This window comes from Salvelinus alpinus, chromosome 1 (assembly GCF_045679555.1).
Source record: "Salvelinus alpinus chromosome 1, SLU_Salpinus.1, whole genome shotgun sequence".
In the NCBI taxonomy this organism is placed as follows: domain Eukaryota; kingdom Metazoa; phylum Chordata; class Actinopteri; order Salmoniformes; family Salmonidae; genus Salvelinus; species Salvelinus alpinus.
In genome coordinates, this window is record NC_092086.1 from 2,866,679 (window position 1) to 2,888,387 (window position 21,709).

Here is a 21,709-nt window from a genome sequence, read left to right on the forward strand (position 1 = left end):
GGAGGGGTTATAGGGGTCTGTAGTAGAGGAGGGGGGGTTATAGGGGTCTGTAGTAGAGGAGGGGGGGGTTATAGGGGTCTGTAGTAGAGGAGGGGGGGGTTATAGGGGTCTGTAGTAGAGGAGGGGGGGGTTATAGGGGTCTGTAGTAGAGGAGGGGGGTTATAGGGGTCTGTAGTAGAGGAGGGGGGTTATAGGGGTCTGTAGTAGAGGAGGAGGGGTTATAGGGGTCTGTAGTAGAGGAGGGGGGTTATAGGGGTCTGTAGTAGAGGAGGGGGGTTATAGGGGTCTGTAGTAGAGGAGGAGGGTTATAGGGGTCTGTAGTAGAGGAGGGGGGTTATAGGGGTCTGTAGTAGAGGAGGGGGGTTATAGGGGTCTGTAGTAGAGGAGGGGGGTTATAGGGGTCTGTAGTAGAGGAGGGGGGTTATAGGGGTCTGTAGTAGAGGAGGAGGGGTTATAGGGGTCTGTAGTAGAGGAGGGGGGTTATAGGGGTCTGTAGTAGAGGAGGGGGGTTATAGGGGTCTGTAGTAGAGGAGGGGGGTTATAGGGGTCTGTAGTAGAGGAGGGGGGTTATAGGGGTCTGTAGTAGAGGAGGAGGGGTTATAGGGGTCTGTAGTAGAGGAGGGGGGGTTATAGGGGTCTGTAGTAGAGGAGGGGGGGTTATAGGGGTCTGTAGTAGAGGAGGAGGGGTTATAGGGGTCTGTAGTAGAGGAGGGGGGGTTATAGGGGTCTGTAGTAGAGGGTGAGGGGTTATAGGGGTCTGTAGTAGAGGGGGGGTTATAGGGGTCTGTAGTAGAGGAGGAGGGGGGTTATAGGGGTCTGTAGTAGAGGAGGGGGGTTATAGGGGTCTGTAGTAGAGGAGGGGGGGTTATAGGGGTCTGTAGTAGAGGAGGAGGGGTTATAGGGGTCTGTAGTAGAGGGGGAGGGGTTATAGGGGTCTGTAGTAGAGGAGGAGGGGTTATAGGGGTCTGTAGTAGAGGAGGGGGGGTTATAGGGGTCTGTAGTTGAGGAGGAGGGGTTATAGGGGTCTGTAGTAGCGGGGGGGGGGGGGGGGTCCATAGTGCATGGGCATGTTGATATCTATATTGTTTGGGTTGTTGTTGTTGACCTGGTTGAGGGGGGGGTGGTAGTAGAGGGGGGGTTATAGGGGTCTGTAGTAGCGGGGTGGAGGTCCATAATGCATGGGCATGTTGATGTCTATATTGTTCGGGTTGTTGTTGTTGACCTGGTTGAGGGGGGGGTGATAGTTGAGGGGGGGCAGGTGGAGGAGAGGGGGCACGTAGGGGGCGGGGGGCAACGGCTGGCGATGAGGCAAAATGACACGAGGAGGGACCAATAAGGGCGCTCGCACCGCCTGTGGAGGGTGGGCTGCTCGAGGTCGCTTAGCAACCACCACAGGTTCCGGGGGCGGGCCCACTCTCTTCCCTGAAGCCTCTGAGAGAGAGAGAGAGAGAGAGACAGAGAGAGAGAGAGGGAGAGAGATGTCAGTTAGTCAGGATGATATCTGTTAGTAGATTACCTATCAGTTAGTCAGGCTGTTAGTAGATGACCTATCAGTTAGTCAGGGTGATAGCTGTTAGTAGATTACCTATCAGTTAGTCAGGCTGTTAGTAGATGACCTATCAGTTAGTCAGGGTGATAGCTGTTAGTAGATGACCTATCAGTTAGTCAGGCTGTTAGTAGATGCCCTATCAGTTAGTCAGGCTGTTAGTAGATGACCTATCAGTTAGTCAGGCTGTTAGTAGATGACCTATCAGTTAGTCAGGGTGATAGCTGTTAGTAGATGACCTATCAGTTAGTCAGGCTGTTAGTAGATGCCCTATCAGTTAGTCAGGCTGTTAGTAGATGACCTATCAGTTAGTCAGGGTGATAGTAGATGCCCTATCAGTTAGTCAGGCTGTTAGTAGATGACCTATCAGTTAGTCAGGGTGATAGTAGATGACCTATCAGTTAGTCAGGGTGATAGCTGTTAGTAGATGACCTATCAGTTAGTCAGGCTGTTAGTAGATGCCCTATCAGTTAGTCAGGCTGTTAGTAGATGACCTATCAGTTAGTCAGGCTGTTAGTAGATGACCTATCAGTTAGTCAGGCTGTTAGTAGATGACCTATCAGTTAGTCAGGCTGTTAGTAGATGCCCTATCAGTTAGTCAGGCTGTTAGTAGATGACCTATCAGTTAGTCAGGGTGATAGTAGATGCCCTATCAGTTAGTCAGGCTGTTAGTAGATGACCTATCAGTTAGTCAGGGTGATAGTAGATGACCTATCAGTTAGTCAGGATGATTAGCTGTTAGTAGATGACCTATCAGTTAGTCAGGGTGATAGCTGTTAGTAGATGACCTATCAGTTAGTCAGGCTGTTAGTAGATGCCCTATCAGTTAGTCAGGCTGTTAGTAGATGACCTATCAGTTAGTCAGGCTGTTAGTAGATGACCTATCAGTTAGTCAGGCTGTTAGTAGATGACCTATCAGTTAGTCAGGCTGTTAGTAGATGCCCTATCAGTTAGTCAGGCTGTTAGTAGATGACCTATCAGTTAGTCAGGGTGATAGTAGATGCCCTGTTAGTAGATGACCTATCAGTTAGTCAGGGTGATAGTAGATGACCTATCAGTTAGTCAGGGTGATAGCTGTTAGTAGATGACCTATCAGTTAGTCAGGCTGTTAGTAGATGACCTATCAGTTAGTCAGGCTGTTAGTAGATGACCTATCAGTTAGTCAGGCTGTTAGTAGATGACCTATCAGTTAGTCAGGCTGTTAGTAGATGACCTATCAGTTAGTCAGGCTGTTAGTAGATGCCCTATCAGTTAGTCAGGCTGTTAGTAGATGACCTATCAGTTAGTCAGGGTGATAGTAGATGCCCTATCAGTTAGTCAGGCTGTTAGTAGATGACCTATCAGTTAGTCAGGCTGATAGTAGATGACCTATCAGTTAGTCAGGATGATTAGCTGTTAGTAGATGACCTATCAGTTAGTCAGGGTGATAGCTGTTAGTAGATGACCTATCAGTTAGTCAGGCTGTTAGTAGATGACCTATCTGTTAGTAGATTACCCAGAGTTCCAGAGGGACAGTATTACTCAGTACTATAAAGACAGTAACACTGACCTGCGTTCTTCTTGTTGACCTATCTGTTAGTAGATGACCTATCTGTTAGTAGATTACCTATCTGTCAGTAGATGACCTATCTGTCAGTAGATTACCCATAGTTCCAGAGGGACAGTATTACTCAGTACGTATAAAGACAGTAACACTGACCTGCGTTCTTCTTGTTGACCTATCTGTTAGTAGATTACCCATAGTTCCAGAGGGACAGTATTACTCAGTACGTATAAAGACAGTAACACTGACCTGCGTTCTTCTTGTTGACCTATCTGTTAGTAGATTACCCATAGTTCCAGAGGGACAGTATTACTCAGTACGTATAAAGACAGTAACACTGACCTGCGTTCTTCTTGTTGAGTTCTTTCTCCCCCTCTGTCTGAATGTCCTGAATGATGCGCTCGTCATCTTGCTGTAGAGAGAGACACATTAGCTGGTCCCCCTGTAGCTCAGCTGGTAGAGCATGGTGCTAGCACCGGCAGGGTAGTGGGTTCGATTCCCGGGACCACCCATACGCAAAATGTACGCACGCATGACTAAGTCGCTTTGGATGAAAGCATCTTCTGAATGTAATATTATATCATTATAATTAGCTGTTGGCCAAGAACGCCTTGGTTGGCTAGCGCGTTAGCTCTTTGCCAACTCTTAACTAGCGTAAGCTCTTTGTTGGGCTAACGTTGCTACTGCCGTTAGCGCTGGGCTAACGTGGCAGCTACTGCCGTTAGCGCTGGGCTAACGTGGCAGCTGCCGTTAGCGCTGGGCTAACGTGGCAGCTGCCGTTAGCGCTGGGCTAAAATCAAATCAAATCAAATCAAATTTTATTAGTCACATACACATGGTTAGCAGATGTTAATGCGAGTGTAGCGAAATGCTTGTGCTTCTAGTTCCGACAATGCAGTAATAACCAACAAGTAATCTAACCTAACAATTCCACAACTACTACCTTATACACACACACAAGTGTAAAGGGATAAAGAATATGTACATAAAGATATATGAATGAGTGGTGGTACAGAACGGCATGGCAAGATGCAGTAGATGGTATAGAGTACGGTATATACATATGAGATGAGTACTGTAGGGTATGTAAACATAAAGTGGCATAGTTTAAAGTGGCTAGTGGTACATGTATTACATAAAGATGGCAAGATGCAGTAGATGATATAGAGTACAGTATATACATATGAGATGGGTAATGTAGGGTATGTAAACATTATATTAAGTGGCATTGTTTAAAGTGGCTAGTGGTACATTTTTACATAATTTCCATCAATTCCCATGTTTAAAGTGGCTGGAGTTGAGTCAGTATGTTGGCAGCGGCCGCTAAATGTTAGTGGTGGCTGTTTAACAGTCTGATGGCCTTGAGATAGAAGCTGTTTTTCAGTCTCTCGGTCCCTGCTTTGATGCACCTGTACTGACCTCGCCTTCTGGATGATAGCGGGGTGAACAGGCAGTGGCTTGGGTGGTTGTTGTCCTTGATGATCTTTATGGCCTTCCTGTGACATCGGGTGGTGTAGGTGTCCTGGAGGGCAGGTAGTTTGCCCCCGATGATGCGTTCTGCAGACCTCACTACCCTCTGGAGAGCCTTACGGTTGTGGGCGGAGCAGTTGCCGTACCAGGCGGTGATACAGCCCGACAGGATGCTCTCGATTGTGCATCTGTAGAAGTTTGTGAGTGCTTTTGGTGACAAGCCGAATTTCTTCAGCCTCCTGAGGTTGAAGAGGCGCTGCTGCGCCTTCTTCACAACGCTGTCTGTGTGGGTGGACCAATTCAGTTTGTCCGTGATGTGTACACCGAGGAACTTAAAACTTTCCACCTTCTCCACTACTGACCCGTCGATGTGGATAGGGGGGTGCTCCCTCTGCTGTTTCCTGAAGTCCACAATCATCTCCTTTGTTTTGTTGACGTTGAGTGTGAGGTTATTTTCCTGACACCACACTCCGAGGGCCCTCACCTCCTCCCTGTAGGCCGTCTCGTCGTTGTTGGTAATCAAGCCTACCACTGTAGTGTCATCCGCAAACTTGATGATTGAGTTGGAGGCGTGCATGGCCACGCAGTCGTGGGTGAACAGGGAGTACAGGAGAGGGCTCAGAACGCACCCTTGTGGGGCCCCAGTGTTGAGGATCAGCGGGGTGGAGATGTTGTTACCTACCCTCACCACCTGGGGGCGGCCCGTCAGGAAGTCCAGGACCCAGTTGCACAGGGCGTGGTCGAGACCCAGGGTCTCGAGCTTGATGACGAGTTTGGAGGGTACTATGGTGTTAAATGCTGAGCTGTAATCGATGAACAGCATTCTCACATGGGTATTCCTCTTGTCCAGATGGGTTAGGGCAGTGTGCAGTGTGGTTGCGATTGCGTCGTCTGTGGACCTATTGGGTCGGTAAGCAAATTGGAGTGGGTCTAGGGTGTCCGGTAGGGTGGAGGTGATATGGTCCTTGACTAGTCTCTCAAAGCACTTCATGATGACGGAAGTGAGTGCTACGGGGCGGTAGTCGTTTAGCTCAGTTACCTTAGCTTTCTTAGGTACAGGAACAATGGTGGCCCTCTTGAAGCATGTGGGAACAGCAGACTCGGATAAGGATTGATTGAATATGTCCGTAAACACACCAGCCAGCTGGTCTGCGCATGCTCTGAGGACGCGGCTGGGAATGCCGTCTGGGCCTGCAGCCTTGCGAGGGTTAACACGTTTAAATGTTTTACTCACCTCGGCTGCAGTGAAGGAGAGCCCGCAGGTTTTGGTAGGGGGCCGTGTCAGTGGCACTGTATTGTCCTCAAAGCGGGCAAAAAAGTTGTTTAGCCTGTCTGGGAGCAAGACATCCTGGTCCGCGACGGGGCTGGTTTTCTTTTTGTAATCCGTGATTGACTGTAGACCCTGCCACATACCTCTTGTGTCTGAGCTGTTGAATTGCGACTCGATTTTGTCTCTGTACTGGGACTTAGCCTGTTTGATTGCCTTGCGGAGAGAATAGCTATACTGTTTGTATTCGGTCATGCTTCCGGTCACCTTGCCCTGGTTAAAAGCAGTGGTTCGCGCTTTCAGTTTCACGCGAATGCTGCCGTCAATCCACGGTTTCTGGTTTGGGAATGTTTTAATCGTTGCTGTGGGTACGACATCGTCAATGCACTTCCTAATGAACTCGCTCACCGAATCAGCATATTCGTCAATATTGTTGTTGGACGCAATGCGGAACATATTCCAATCCGCGTGATCGAAGCAGTCTTGAAGCGTGGATTCAGATTGGTCGGACCAATGTTACCCGTGCTCGGATTTCATCAACCTTATTGTCAAGAGACTGGACATTGGCGAGTAGTATGCTAGGGAGTGGAGCGCGATGTGCCCGTCTCCGAAGCCTGACCACGAGACCGCCTCGTTTGCCCCTTTTACGGCGTCGCACAGGGTCGCCGGCTGGGATCAGATCCATTGTATTGGGTGGAAGGCAAAACACTGGATCCGTTTCGGGAAAGTCATATTCCTGGTAGGAACGATGATGAGTTGACGTTAATCGTATATTCAGTAGTTCCTCCCGACTGTATGTAATGAAACCTAAGATTACCTGGGGTACCGATGTAAGAAATAACACATAAAAAAACAAAATACTGCATATTTTCCAAGGAACGCGAAGCGAGGCGGCCATCTCTTTTCGGCGCCGGAAGGCTAACGTGGCAGCTGCCGTTAGCGCTGGGCTAACGTGGCAGCTGCCGTTAGCGCTGGGCTAACGTGGCAGCTGCCGTTAGCGCTGGGCTAACGTGGCTGCTGCCGTTAGCGCTGGGCTAACGTGGCTGCTGCCGTTAGCGCTGGGCTAACGTGGCTGCTGCCGTTAGCGCTGGGCTAACGTGGCTGCTGCCCTTAGCGCTGGGCTAACGTGGCTACTGCCCTTAGCGCTGGGCTAACGTGGCTACTGCCCTTAGCGCTGGGCTAACGTGGCTACTGCCCTTAGCGCTGGGCTAACGTGGCTACTGCCCTTAGCGCTGGGCTAACGTGGCTACTGCCCTTAGCGCTGGGCTAACGTGGCTACTGCCGTTAGCGCTGGGCTAACGTGGCTACTGATGTTAGCGCTGGGCTAACGTGGTTACTGCCGTTAGCGCTGGGCTAACGTTGCTACTGCCGTTAGCGCTGGGCTAACGTTATATGCTCTTGGCCAGTGGTTCTCAAACCTCTCCTCGGGGACGGCTCTCCCAGAGGAGAGGTAGGATAACCAAATAGAATGTTATTGGTCACATGCAGATGTTATTGCGGGTGTAGTGAAATGCTTGTGTTCCGTAACAAAATGTGGAAAAAGTCAAGGGGTCTGAATACTTTCCGAAGGCACTGTATATAATAGGTAGGGTGTGTGTTCACCGTGGGGTCTGTGTGTGTGTGTGTGTGTGTTCTCACCGTGTGGTCTGTGTGTGTGTGTGTGTTCTCACCGTGGGGTCTGTGTGTGTGTGTGTGTTACTGTGGAGTGTGTGTGTTCACCGTGGGGTCTGTGTGTGTGTGTGTGTGTTCTCACCGTGTGGTCTGTGTGTGTGTGTGTGTTACTGTGGAGTGTGTGTGTGTGTGTGTGTGTTCTCACCGTGGGGTCTGTGTGTGTGTTACTGTGGAGTGTGTGTGTTCACCGTGGGGTCTGTGTGTGTGTGTGTGTGTGTGTTCTCACCGTGTGGTCTGTGTGTGTGTGTGTGTTACTGTGTGTGTGTGTGTGTGTGTGTGTGTTCTCACCGTGGGGTCTGTGTGTGTGTGTGTGTGTGTGTGTTCACCGTGGGGTCTGTGTGTGTGTGTGTGTGTGTGTGTGTGCTCACCGTGGGGAGTGTGTGTGTGTGTGTGTGTGTGTGTGTGTGTGTGTGTGTGTGTGTGTGTGTGTGTGTGCTCACCGTGGGGTCCGTCCAGAGGGAACACTTGCGACAGTGTCTACAGGGAGCGCCAGGTGAGCGGGCGTGTTGACAGAAGTGGTTGTATCCACTGATTGGCTCTCGGCACAGGTAACACATGTAGCCTCCACAACGACACCACATCCTGTTACACCCCTCAGACTTCACCAGACCGGTTCCGCACTTCACACACTTCCTGACCCGCGCCGCCGTCATCCGCTCCTCACTGTAGGGGATAGAGAGGGGTTAGGACCCTAGTTAGGACCCTAGTTAGGACCCTAGTTAGGACCCAACACCAGACCTGTTCCACACTTCCTGACCCGCGCTGCCGTCATCCACTCCTCACTGTAGGGGATAGAGAGGAGTTAGGACCCTAGTTAGGACCCCAGATGAGACCCTAGTTGGGAGCCTGAATAGTCAGATCTGATGGTTCTGGCAGGCTACTTCCTGTCTGTCAGCTGCAGGAAGTCTGAGGAGCTGTGGACAGCAACAACAGGAAGTACTGGACGTGTGTGGTAAGTGTGTTTCTAGTGAGTGTGTTAACACTGTGTGTATTAGAGAGTGTGTGTGTGTGTGTGTGTGTGTGTGTGTGTGTATTAGAGAGTGTGTGTGTGTATTAACACTGTGTGTGTTATTGTGGAGAGACAGGAAGCATCCGCCTGCTAAACTTCCTGCCCAGTCATCCGAGGAAAAGAGCTGTTTACCCAGTACCCTCTCTGGTGTGAGAGGAACAGGACACAGAGCAGGCGTTTAGCTCCATCCCTGCACTAACACCTGGGGTGTATTCACGATGAACGATGAACCAACCGAGTTCGTCCATTTAGAAACACTCATTTTCAATGCAAAACGTTTTGCTACGGTGTTCACTAATGAATACACCCCTGATAGCAGAACCTAAGAGCTGGATGGGAACCGTGTTAGAGCAGGGTTGGAACTAAAGCCTGCACGCCCGGCAGCTCTCCAGGACCAGGTGTAGACTATGAGTTTAGAATAGAAGGTGTTAGGTCTCAGTGTTATCCTAGTCTAGGAGACCCAAAGGAAGGTTTTAGGTCTCAGTGTTATCCTAGTCCAGGAGACCCAAAGGAAGGTTTTAGGTCTCAGTGTTATCCTAGTCTAGGAGACCCAAAGGAAGGTTTTAGGTCTCAGTGTTATCCTAGTCCAGGAGACCCAAAGGAAGGTTTTAGGTCTCAGTGTTATCCTAGTCCAAGAGACTCAAAGGAAGGTTTTAGGTCTCAGTGTTATCCTAGTCCAGGAGACCCAAAGGAAGGTTTTAGATCTCAGTGTTATCCTAGTACAGGAGACCCAAAGGAAGGTTTTAGGTCTCAGTGTTATCCTAGTCCAGGAGACACAAAGGAAGGTTTTAGGTCTCAGTGTTATCCTAGTCCAGGAGACTCAAAGGAAGGTTTTAGGTCTCAGTGTTATCCTAGTCCAGGAGACCCAAAGGAAGGTTTTAGGTCTCAGTGTTATCCTAGTCCAGGAGACCCAAAGGAAGGTTTTAGGTCTCAGTGTTATCCTAGTCCAGGAGACCCAAAGGAAGGTTTTAGGTCTCAGTGTTATCCTAGTCCAGGAGACCCAAATGAAGGTTTTAGGTCTCAGTGTTATCCTAGTCCAGGAGACCCAAAGGAAGGTTTTAGGTCTCAGTGTTATCCTAGTCCAGGAGACTCAAAGGAAGGTTTTAGGTCTCAGTGTTATCCTAGTCCAGGAGACCCAAAGGAAGGTTTTAGGTCTCAGTGTTATCCTAGTCCAGTTGACCCAAAGGAAGGTTTTAGGTCTCAGTGTTATCCTAGTTCAGGAGACCCAAAGGAAGGTTTTAGGTCTCAGTGTTATCCTAGTCCAAGAGACTCAAAGGAAGGTTTTAGGTCTCAGTGTTATCCTAGTCCAGGAGACCCAAAGGAAGGTTTTAGGTCTCAGTGTTATCCTAGTCCAGGAGACTCAAAGGAAGGTTTTAGGTCTCAGTGTTATCCTAGTCCAGGAGACCCAAAGGAAGGTTTTAGGTCTCAGTGTTATCCTAGTCCAGGAGACCCAAAGGAAGGTTTTAGGTCTCAGTGTTATCCTAGTCCAGGAGACCCAAAGGAAGGTTTTAGGTCTCAGTGTTATCCTAGTCCAGGAGACCCAAAGGAAGGTTTTAGGTCAGTGTTATCCTAGTCCAGGAGACCCAAAGGAAGGTTTTAGGTCTCAGTGTTATCCTAGTCCAGGAGACCCAAAGGAAGGTTTTAGGTCTCAGTGTTATCCTAGTCCAGGAGACCCAAAGGAAGGTTTTAGGTCTCAGTGTTATCCTAGTCCAGGAGACCCAAAGGAAGGTTTTAGGTCTCAGTGTTATCCTAGTCCAAGAGACTCAAATGAAGGTTTTAGGTCTCAGTGTTATCCTAGTCCAAGAGACTCAAAGGAAGGTTTTAGGTCTCAGTGTTATCCTAGTCCAGGAGACCCAAATGAAGGTTTTAGGTCAGTGTTATCCTAGTCCAGGAGACCCAAAGGAAGGTTTTAGGTCTCAGTGTTATCCTAGTCCAGAAGACTCAAAGGGAAACCCATTTTAGTTTCCCCGAACACACCTTTTGGTTCTACAGGACCAAAATTGGGTTCTACAAAACCAGGATCGGGTTCTACAGCACCAGAATTGGGTTCTACAGCACCAGAATTGGGTTCTACAGGACGAGGATTGGGTTCTACAGCACCAGGATTGGGTTCTACAGCACCAGGATTGGGTTCTACAGCTACAGCACCAGAATTGGGTTCTACAGCACCAGGATTGGGTTCTACAGGACCAGTTTTAAAGGGGAGCAAAAGGGACAGACGAAGACCCCTCTTTCTGGCCAGGCATCCGCATGGACCACATTAACCACTTACATTTCCAATAAAATGTTTTATTCAATTTGTTCTAAAACGAGAACGGTAATCCCCTATCCACGAAGACAGGGGGTTCTCCTGAAAACTGGGGATCTTGGCTTTCCAGCCGTACCATACAATCTTTGGTGCAACTTCGTGCCCATATATGGGCATACGGACATAAAAAGGGTAGGTCACACCAACGAGTCCATTTCAAGATTTTCGCGACTCAGTGTGGAGAAGATAAAATGGCATGAATGTCGAACCAACGTTGATAGTGTGGTGTCGGTGAAAGAGCAGACTCCACAGCTGATATGTCACTATGTCAGCCCTGTGACCAATCACAGCCCAGAGAGACAACAAGGTCATTGTACAGACTCCACAGCTGATATGTCACTAGGTCAGCCCTGTGACCAATCACAGCCCAGAGAGACAACAAGGTCATTGTACAGACTCCACAGCTGATATGTCACTAGGTCAGCCCTGTGACCAATCACAGCCCAGAGAGACAACAAGGTCATTGTACAGACTCCACAGCTGATATGTCACTAGGTCAGCCCTGTGACCAATCACAGCCCAGAGAGACAACAAGGTCATTGTACAGACTCCACAGCTGATATGTCACTAGGTCAGCCCTGTGACCAATCACAGCCCAGAGAGACAACAAGGTCATTGTACAGACTCCACAGCTGATATGTCACTAGGTCAGCCCTGTGACCAATCACAGCCCAGAGAGACAACAAGGTCATTGTACAGACTCCACAGCTGATATGTCACTAGGTCAGCCCTGTGACCAATCACAGCCCAGAGAGACAACAAGGTCATTGTACAGACTCCACAGCTGATATGTCACTAGGTCAGCCCTGTGACCAATCACAGCCCAGAGAGACAACAAGGTCATTGTACAGACTCCACAGCTGATATGTCACTAGGTCAGCCCTGTGACCAATCACAGCCCAGAGAGACAACAAGGTCATTGTACAGACTCCACAGCTGATATGTCACTAGGTCAGCCCTGTGACCAATCACAGCCCAGAGAGACAACAAGGTCATTGTACAGACTCCACAGCTGATATGTCACTAGGTCAGCCCTGTGACCAATCACAGCCCAGAGAGACAACAAGGTCATTGTACAGACTCCACAGCTGATATGTCACTAGGTCAGCCCTGTGACCAATCACAGCCCAGAGAGACAACAAGGTCATTGTACAGACTCCACAGCTGATATGTCACTAGGTCAGCCCTGTGACCAATCACAGCCCAGAGAGACAACAAGGTCATTGTACACTTGGTTTTCACGAGACATCTTACGAGGTTTAACACTTCCCGGTGGTCTGTGTTTGAGATAAAATGAACCATTAGGGAGGGAGAGAGAGAGGGGTCCTTGCTATCTCTGGTCAGTAACTTACAAGGCCACCCTCATGGTTTACATCAACATTAGGGAGAGAGAGGAAGGACCCCTCTCTCTCTGGTCAGGCACTTACAAGGCCACCCTCATGGTTTACATCAACATTAGGGAGAGAGAGGAAGGACCCCTCTCTCTCTGGTCAGGCACTTACAAGGCCACCCTCATGGTTTACATCAACATTAGGGAGAGAGAGGAAGGACCCCTCTCTCTCTGGTCAGGCACTTACAAGACCACCCTCATGGTTTACATCAACATTAGGGAGAGAGAGGAAGGACCCCTCTCTCTCTGGTCAGTAACTTACAAGGCCACCCTCATGGTTTACATCAACATTAGGGAGAGAGAGGAAGGACCCCTCTCCCTGGTCAGGCACTTACAAGACCACCCTCATGGTTTACATCAACATTAGGGAGAGAGGAAGGACCCCTCTCTCTCTGGTCAGGCACTTACAAGACCACCCTCATGGTTTACGTCAACATTAGGGAGAGAGAGGAAGGACCCCCCTCTCTCTGGTCAGGCACTTACAAGGCCACCCTCATGGTTTACATCAACATTAGGGAGAGAGAGGAAGGACCCCTCTCTCTCTGGTCAGGCACTTACAAGACCACCCTCATGGTTTACATCAACATTAGGGAGAGAGAGGAAGGACCCCTCTCTCTCTGGTCAGTAACTTACAAGGCCACCCTCATGGTTTACATCAACATTAGGGAGAGAGAGGAAGGACCCCTCTCCCTGGTCAGGCACTTACAAGACCACCCTCATGGTTTACATCAACATTAGGGAGAGAGGAAGGACCCCTCTCTCTCTGGTCAGGCACTTACAAGACCACCCTCATGGTTTACGTCAACATTAGGGAGAGAGAGGAAGGACCCCCCTCTCTCTGGCCAGGCACTAACAAGGCCACCCTCATGGTTTTCATCAACATTAGGGAGAGAGAGGAAGGACCCCTCTCTCTCTGGTCAGGCACTTACAAGGCCACCCTCATGGTTTACATCAACATTAGGGAGAGAGAGGAAGGACCCCTCTCTCTGGTCAGGCACTTACAAGACCACCCTCATGGTTTACATCAACATTAGGGAGAGAGAGGAAGGACCCCTCTCTCTCTGGTCAGGCACTTACAAGGCCACCCTCATGGTTTACATCAACATTAGGGAGAGAGAGGAAGGACCCCTCTCTCTCTGGTCAGGCACTTACAAGGCCACCCTCATGGTTTACATCAACATTAGGGAGAGAGAGGAAGGACCCCTCTCTCTCTGGTCAGGCACTTACAAGGCCACCCTCATGGTTTACATCAACATTAGGGAGAGAGAGGAAGGACCCCTCTCTCTGGTCAGGCACTTACAAGACCACCCTCATGGTTTACATCAACATTAGGGAGAGAGAGGAAGGACCCCTCTCTCTGGTCAGTAACTTACAAGGCCACCCTCATGCGGATCTCATCTCGTTCCATGACCTGATCACATGACTTCCCAGCATGCTCCTTCCACTGGACACGGCACTTCCTGCAGCTCTCCTGGGGAGAGGGGGGCGGAGAGGGGAGGGGGGAGAGAGAGGGGAGGAGAGATTCGGTAAAAACAGTAATCATGGTTTAGGTTACCCCCCTAAATGAATATGTCAGAGATGGTCACATGTTCTCCTCCCCTCGTCTCAATCAAAACACAGGTTACAACATCCAACATACAGGACACAATAGTGGGACCTGAGTGGGGAGGAGAGGGGAGAGGAGAGGAGGAGGAAGGAGGGGAGAGGAGAGTTGAGGAGACTGTAGAAATAATGGAAAAGAGGGGAGAGGTGAGGGGGAGGAGAGGGGGGAGAGAGGGGAGAGGAGGAGACTAGAAATAATGGAAAAGAGGGGAGAGGAAAGGAAAAGGAGGGGAGGGGTGAGAGGAAGAGAGGGGAGGAAAGGAGAGGAATGGAGGAGAGGGGAGGGGAGAGGAAAGGAGGGGCGAGGTGAGGGGAGTGGAAAGGAGAGAAGGTGAGGGGAGGAGAGGAAAGGAGAGGTGAGGGGAGGAGAGGAAAGGAGGGGCGAGGTGAGGGGAGTGGAAAGGAGAGAAGGTGAGGGGAGGAGAGGAAAGGAGAGAAGGTGAGGGGAGGAGAGGAAAGGAGAGAAGGTGAGGGGAGGAGAGGAAAGGAGGGGGTCTCTTCCTAACTAGTGCACGGCTGGGTGAAGATTGTAAAGTAGAACTAGTGTAATGTTTTAAAAGGGAGTTGTCTACCTTGGCGATGTCCTAAACCAAGTGTTCCCTAGCCACTCTGCTACACACAGCAGAGTGCTAAATGCTGCTGTCTGTAGCAGCCTCTGCAGTGGTAGTAGCAGTAGCAGTGCTGCTACTACTGCAGAGGCCGCCTCAAACACTGGCAAGCTGTGGCTCTGGGACTGCCTGAGTGTGTGTGTGTGTGTGTGTGTGTGTGTGTGTGTGTGAGCGAGAGAGAGAGAGAGAGAGAGAGAGACTGCAGCAGCAGAAGTGTGATCCCCGTCCCTGACTGCTTGGTTGCCTAGTAACAGCATCTCCACCGGCTCAACAAGCTGAAGGACATCTGGGGGACAGACGACACACCCAGTTTCATGAAGAAGTGCATCAATGTCGTCGTCCCCACAGTTGACCGTACGTACATATCCCAACCAGAAACCATGGATTACAGGCAACGTCCGCACGGCTAGAGCTGCCGCTTTTAAGGAGCGGGACACTAATCCAGAAGTTTATAAGAAATCCCGCTACGCCTTTACACTTGAACAAAAGGAACACCTACGTGAGAATGGTGTTCATTGACTACAGCTCAGCGTACAACACCAGGACGTGGTCAGTCCCCTCCTGTACTCCCTGTTCACCCACGACTACGTGGCCAGGCACGACTCCAACACCAGGACGTGGTCAGTCCCCTCCTGTACTCCCTGTTCACCCACGACTCCAACACCAGGACGTGGTCAGTCCCCTCCTGTACTCCCTGTTCACCCACGACTCCAACACCAGGACGTGGTCAGTCCCCTCCTGTACTCCCTGTTCACCCACGACTCCAACACCAGGACGTGGTCAGTCCCCTCCTGTACTCCCTGTTCACCCACGACTACGTGGCCAGGCACGACTCCAACACCAGGACGTGGTCAGTCCCCTCCTGTACTCCCTGTTCACCCACGACTCCAACACCAGGACGTGGTCAGACCCCTCCTGTACTCCCTGTTCACCCACGACTCCAACACCAGGACGTGGTCAGACCCCTCCTGTACTCCCTGTTCACCCACGACTCCAACACCAGGACGTGGTCAGACCCCTCCTGTACTCCCTGTTCACCCACGACTACAACACCAGGACGTGCTTAGTCCCCTCCTGTACTCCCTGTTCACCCACAACTCCAACACGTGGTCAGTCCCCTCCTGTACTCCCTGTTCACCCACGACTACGTGGCCAGGCACGACTCCAACACCAGGACGTGGTCAGTCCCCTCCTGTACTCCCTGTTCACCCACGACTCCAACACCAGGACGTGGTCAGACCCCTCCTGTACTCCCTGTTCACCCACGACTCCAACACCAGGACGTGGTCAGTCCCCTCCTGTACTCCCTGTTCACCCACGACTCCAACACCAGGACGTGGTCAGACCCCTCCTGTACTCCCTGTTCACCCACGACTCCAACACCAGGACGTGGTCAGTCCCCTCCTGTACTCCCTGTTCACCCACGACTACGTGGCCAGGCACGACTCAAAACCCCATCACTAAGTTTGCCGACCACACAACGGCGGTAGGCCTGATCACCGACGACGATGAAACCGCCTACAGGGAGGAGGTCAAAGACCATGCAGTGTGGTGCCAGGACAACAACCTCTCCCTCAACGTCAGCAAGACAAATGAGCTAAATCGTGGACTACAGGAAACAGAGGTCTGAACCCCCTCACATCGAACAGGGCTGTAGTGGAGCAGGTCGAGAGTTTCAAGTTCCTCGCTGTTGAAAAGTGTTTTTAATATTTCATCATGTAATATTTTTTATTGTATATAACTTCCTTAATGTTACAGTTATAGAGCCTGTCTCCATGATAGCCTTAGTAGAGCAGTGGGTTAGCATTAGCTAGTTAGCTATAGAGCGTGTCTCCATGATAGCCTTAGTAGAGCAGTGGGTTAGCATTAGCCAGTTAGCTATAGAGCCTGTCTCCATGATAGCAGAGCAGTGGGTTAGCATTAGCCAGTTAGCTATAGAGCCCGTCTCCATGATAGCAGAGCAGTGGGTTAGCATTAGCCAGTTAGCTATAGAGCCTGTCTCCATGATAGCAGAGCAGTGGGTTAGCATTAGCCAGTTAGCTATAGAGCCTGTCTCCATGATAGCAGAGCAATGGGTTAGCATTAGCCAGTTAGCTATAGAGCCTGTCTCCATGATAGTAGAGCAGTGGGTTAGCATTAGCCAGTTAGCTATAGAGCCTGTCTCCATGATAGTAGAGCAGTGGGTTAGCATTAGCAAGTTAGCTATAGAGCCTGTCTCCATGATAGCAGAGCAGTGGGTTAGCATTAGCCAGTTAGCTATAGAGCCTGTCATCCATGATAGCAGAGCAGTGGGTTAGCATTAGCCAGTTAGCTATAGAGCCTGTCTCCATGATAGTAGAGCAGTGGGTTAGCATTAGCCAGTTAGCTATAGAGCCTGTCTCCATGATAGCAGAGCAGTGGGTTAGCATTAGCCAGTTAGCTATAGAGCCTGTCATCCATGATAGCAGAGCAGTGGGTTAGCATTAGCCAGTTAGCTATAGAGCCTGTCTTCCATGATAGCAGAGCAGTGGGTTAGCATTAGCCAGTTAGCTATAGAGCCTGTCTTCCATGATAGCAGAGCAGTGGGTTAGCATTAGCTAAGACAGACAAAAGGGAGGGAGAGAGGAGAGGGTAGGAGCGGATGAATAAAGACAGTGAAATATCACACCCGTGTGGCAACAGCTAGAGGATGGGCATGAGTGTGTGTGTGTGTGTGTGTGTGTGTGTGTGTGTGTGTGTGTGTGTGTGTGTGTGTGTGTGACAGACAGAGAGGACTAGGTTGTGACTGAGCAGGAGGAGCGGTGTGTGTATGAGAGAGAGTGTGGTATATTCAGTGTGTCAGACTCTGTATCCCTGCATTCTTTCCCAGTATTTTTCATCCATGCCGTCTCTCATCCTTTCCTCTGATTCAGATTTCCACTCTCTTCCCTTCCTCTCTGCAGGCTGCAACAGTCCTTATAAGGAAACAGATGACTTTTACACACAATCTGATTGGGGGAGCTGCTGTGGAAGAGGGGAGGTGGGAGAGAGGGGAGTTGGCTCTCTGGAATTAAATGTACTGTCAGAGCACATGGTCTGGGGAAAGAGGTACTGTCAGAGCACATGGTCTGGGGAAAGAGGTACTGTCAGAGCACATGGTCTGGGGAAAGAGGTACTGTCAGAGCACATGGTCTGGGGAAAGAGGTACTGTCAGAGCACATGGTCTGGGGAAAGAGGTACTGTCAGAGCACATGGTCTGGGGAAAGAGGTACTGTCAGAGCACATGGTCTGGGGAAAGAGGTACTGTCAGAGCACATGGTCTGGGGAAAGAGGTACTGTCAGAGCACATGGTCTGGGGAAAGAGGTACTGTCAGAGCACATGGTCTGGGGGAAAGAGGTACTGTCTGGGGAAAGAGGTACTGCCAGAGCACATGGTCTGGGGAAAGAGGTACTGTCAGAGCACATGGTCTGGGGAAAGAGGTACTGTCAGAGCACATGGTCTGGGGAAAGAGGTACTGTCAGAGCACATGGTCTGGGGAAAGAGGTACTGTCAGAGCACATGGTCTGGGGGAAGAGGTACTGTCAGAGCACATGGTCTGGGGAAAGAGGTACTGTCAGAGCACATGGTCTGGGGGAAGAGGTACTGTCAGAGCACATGGTCTGGGGAAAGAGGTACTGTCAAAGCACATGGTCTGGGGAAAGAGGTACTGTCAGAGCACATGGTCAGGGGGAAGAGGTACTGTCAGAGCACATGGTCTGGGGAAAGAGGTACTGTCTGGGGAAAGAGGTACTGTCAGAGCACATGGTCTGGGGGAAAGAGGTACTGTCAGAGCACATGGTCTGGGGGAAAGAGGTACTGTCAGAGCACATGGTCTGGGGAAAGAGGTACTGTCTGGGGGAAAGAGGTACTGTCAGAGCACATGGTCTGGGGAAAGAGGTACTGTCAGAGCACATGGTCTGGGGGAAAGAGGTACTGTCAGAGCACATGGTCTGGGGGAAAGAGGTACTGTCAGAGCACATGGTCTGGGGAAAGAGGTACTGTCTGGGGAAAGAGGTACTGTCAGAGCACATGGTCTGGGGAAAGAGGTACTGTCAGAGCACATGGTCTGGGGAAAGAGGTACTGTCAGAGCACATGGTCTGGGGGAAGAGGTACTGCCAGAGCACATGGTCTGGGGAAAGAGGTACTGTCAGAGCACATGGTCTGGGGAAAGAGGTACTGTCAGAGCACATGGTCTGGGGAAAGAGGTACTGTCTGGGGGAAGAGGTACTGTCAGAGCACATGGTCTGGGGAAAGAGGTACTGTCAGAGCACATGGTCTGGGGAAAGAGGTACTGTCAGAGCACATGGTCTGGGGAAAGAGGTACTGTCAGAGCACATGGTCTGGGGAAAGAGGTACTGTCAGAGCACATGGTCTGGGGAAAGAGGTACTGTCAGAGCACATGGTCTGGGGAAAGAGGTACTGTCAGAGCACATGGTCTGGGGGAAAGAGGTACTGTCTGGGGAAAGAGGTACTGCCAGAGCACATGGTCTGGGGAAAGAGGTACTGTCAGAGCACATGGTCTGGGGAAAGAGGTACTGTCAGAGCACATGGTCTGGGGAAAGAGGTACTGTCAGAGCACATGGTCTGGGGAAAGAGGTACTGTCAGAGCACATGGTCTGGGGGAAGAGGTACTGTCAGAGCACATGGTCTGGGGAAAGAGGTACTGTCAGAGCACATGGTCTGGGGGAAGAGGTACTGTCAGAGCACATGGTCTGGGGAAAGAGGTACTGTCAAAGCACATGGTCTGGGGAAAGAGGTACTGTCAGAGCACATGGTCAGGGGGAAGAGGTACTGTCAGAGCACATGGTCTGGGGAAAGAGGTACTGTCTGGGGAAAGAGGTACTGTCAGAGCACATGGTCTGGGGGAAAGAGGTACTGTCAGAGCACATGGTCTGGGGGAAAGAGGTACTGTCAGAGCACATGGTCTGGGGAAAGAGGTACTGTCTGGGGGAAAGAGGTACTGTCAGAGCACATGGTCTGGGGGAAAGAGGTACTGTCAGAGCACATGGTCTGGGGGAAAGAGGTACTGTCAGAGCACATGGTCTGGGGGAAAGAGGTACTGTCAGAGCACATGGTCTGGGGAAAGAGGTACTGTCTGGGGAAAGAGGTACTGTCAGAGCACATGGTCTGGGGAAAGAGGTACTGTCAGAGCACATGGTCTGGGGAAAGAGGTACTGTCAGAGCACATGGTCTGGGGGAAGAGGTACTGCCAGAGCACATGGTCTGGGGAAAGAGGTACTGTCAGAGCACATGGTCTGGGGAAAGAGGTACTGTCAGAGCACATGGTCTGGGGAAAGAGGTACTGTCTGGGGGAAGAGGTACTGTCAGAGCACATGGTCTGGGGAAAGAGGTACTGTCAGAGCACATGGTCTGGGGGAAAGAGGTACTGTCAGAGCACATGGTCTGGGGGAAAGAGGTACTGTCAGAGCACATGGTCTGGGGAAAGAGGTACTGTCTGGGGAAAGAGGTACTGTCAGAGCACATGGTCTGGGGAAAGAGGTACTGTCAGAGCACATGGTCTGGGGAAAGAGGTACTGTCAGAGCACATGGTCTGGGGGAAGAGGTACTGCCAGAGCACATGGTCTGGGGAAAGAGGTACTGTCAGAGCACATGGTCTGGGGAAAGAGGTACTGTCAGAGCACATGGTCTGGGGAAAGAGGTACTGTCTGGGGGAAGAGGTACTGTCAGAGCACATGGTCTGGGGAAAGAGGTACTGTCAGAGCACATGGTCTGGGGAAAGAGGTACTGTCAGAGCACATGGTCTGGGGAAAGAGGTACTGTCAGAGCACATGGTCTGGGGAAAGAGGTACTGTCAGAGCACATGGTCTGGGGAAAGAGGTACTGTCAGAGCACATGGTCTGGGGAAAGAGGTACTGTCAGAGCACATGGTCTGGGGGAAAGAGGTACTGTCTGGGGAAAGAGGTACTGCCAGAGCACATGGTCTGGGGAAAGAGGTACTGTCAGAGCACATGGTCTGGGGAAAGAGGTACTGTCAGAGCACATGGTCTGGGGAAAGAGGTACTGTCAGAGCACATGGTCTGGGGAAAGAGGTACTGTCAGAGCACATGGTCTGGGGGAAGAGGTACTGTCAGAGCACATGGTCTGGGGAAAGAGGTACTGTCAGAGCACATGGTCTGGGGGAAGAGGTACTGTCAGAGCACATGGTCTGGGGAAAGAGGTACTGTCAAAGCACATGGTCTGGGGAAAGAGGTACTGTCAGAGCACATGGTCAGGGGGAAGAGGTACTGTCAGAGCACATGGTCTGGGGAAAGAGGTACTGTCTGGGGAAAGAGGTACTGTCAGAGCACATGGTCTGGGGGAAAGAGGTACTGTCAGAGCACATGGTCTGGGGGAAAGAGGTACTGTCAGAGCACATGGTCTGGGGAAAGAGGTACTGTCTGGGGGAAAGAGGTACTGTCAGAGCACATGGTCTGGGGAAAGAGGTACTGTCAGAGCACATGGTCTGGGGGAAAGAGGTACTGTCAGAGCACATGGTCTGGGGGAAAGAGGTACTGTCAGAGCACATGGTCTGGGGAAAGAGGTACTGTCTGGGGAAAGAGGTACTGTCAGAGCACATGGTCTGGGGAAAGAGGTACTGTCAGAGCACATGGTCTGGGGAAAGAGGTACTGTCAGAGCACATGGTCTGGGGGAAGAGGTACTGCCAGAGCACATGGTCTGGGGAAAGAGGTACTGTCAGAGCACATGGTCTGGGGAAAGAGGTACTGTCAGAGCACATGGTCTGGGGAAAGAGGTACTGTCTGGGGGAAGAGGTACTGTCAGAGCACATGGTCTGGGGAAAGAGGTACTGTCAGAGCACATGGTCTGGGGGAAAGAGGTACTGTCAGATCACATGGTCTGGGGAAAGAGGTACTGTCAGAGCACATGGTCTGGGGAAAGAGGTACTGTCAGAGCACATGGTCTGGGGAAAGAGGTACTGTCAGAGCACATGGTCTGGGGGAAGAGGTACTGTCAGATCACATGGTCTGGGGAAAGAGGTACTGTCAGAGCACATGGTCTGGGGAAAGAGGTACTGTCAGAGCACATGGTCTGGGGAAAGAGGTACTGTCAGAGCACATGGTCTGGGGAAAAGGGTACGATTTGTTCATCTTTATTTAACTTGGCAAGTCAGTTAAGAACAAATTCTTACTTACAATGACGGCCTACCGGGGAACAGTGGGTTAACTGCCTTGTTCGGGGGCAGAAGGACAGATTTTTACCTCGTCAGCCTTTCGGTTACTAGTCCAACGCTCTAACCACGAGGCTAACTGCTGCCCTACAAATCTCATAACCACATG

General features: G+C 50.8%; 1 protein-coding gene across 1 annotated transcript in view; it reads right to left on the bottom strand.

The window, feature by feature from the left end:
• Positions 1–504: 504 nt before the first annotated feature.
• rnf216 (ring finger protein 216) overlaps positions 505–21,709 on the bottom strand; it is a 95,034-nt gene continuing 73,829 nt past the window's right edge. Inside the window, exons 14-17 of the mRNA XM_071390915.1 lie at positions 13,578–13,675; positions 7,938–8,160; positions 3,432–3,501; positions 505–1,431 (exon numbers count right to left, since the gene is read on the bottom strand). Of these exons, the coding sequence (XP_071247016.1) occupies positions 1,139–1,431; positions 3,432–3,501; positions 7,938–8,160; positions 13,578–13,675 (684 nt within the window). The 3' untranslated portion in view covers positions 505–1,138. The remainder of the gene's footprint in view (positions 1,432–3,431; positions 3,502–7,937; positions 8,161–13,577; positions 13,676–21,709) is intronic.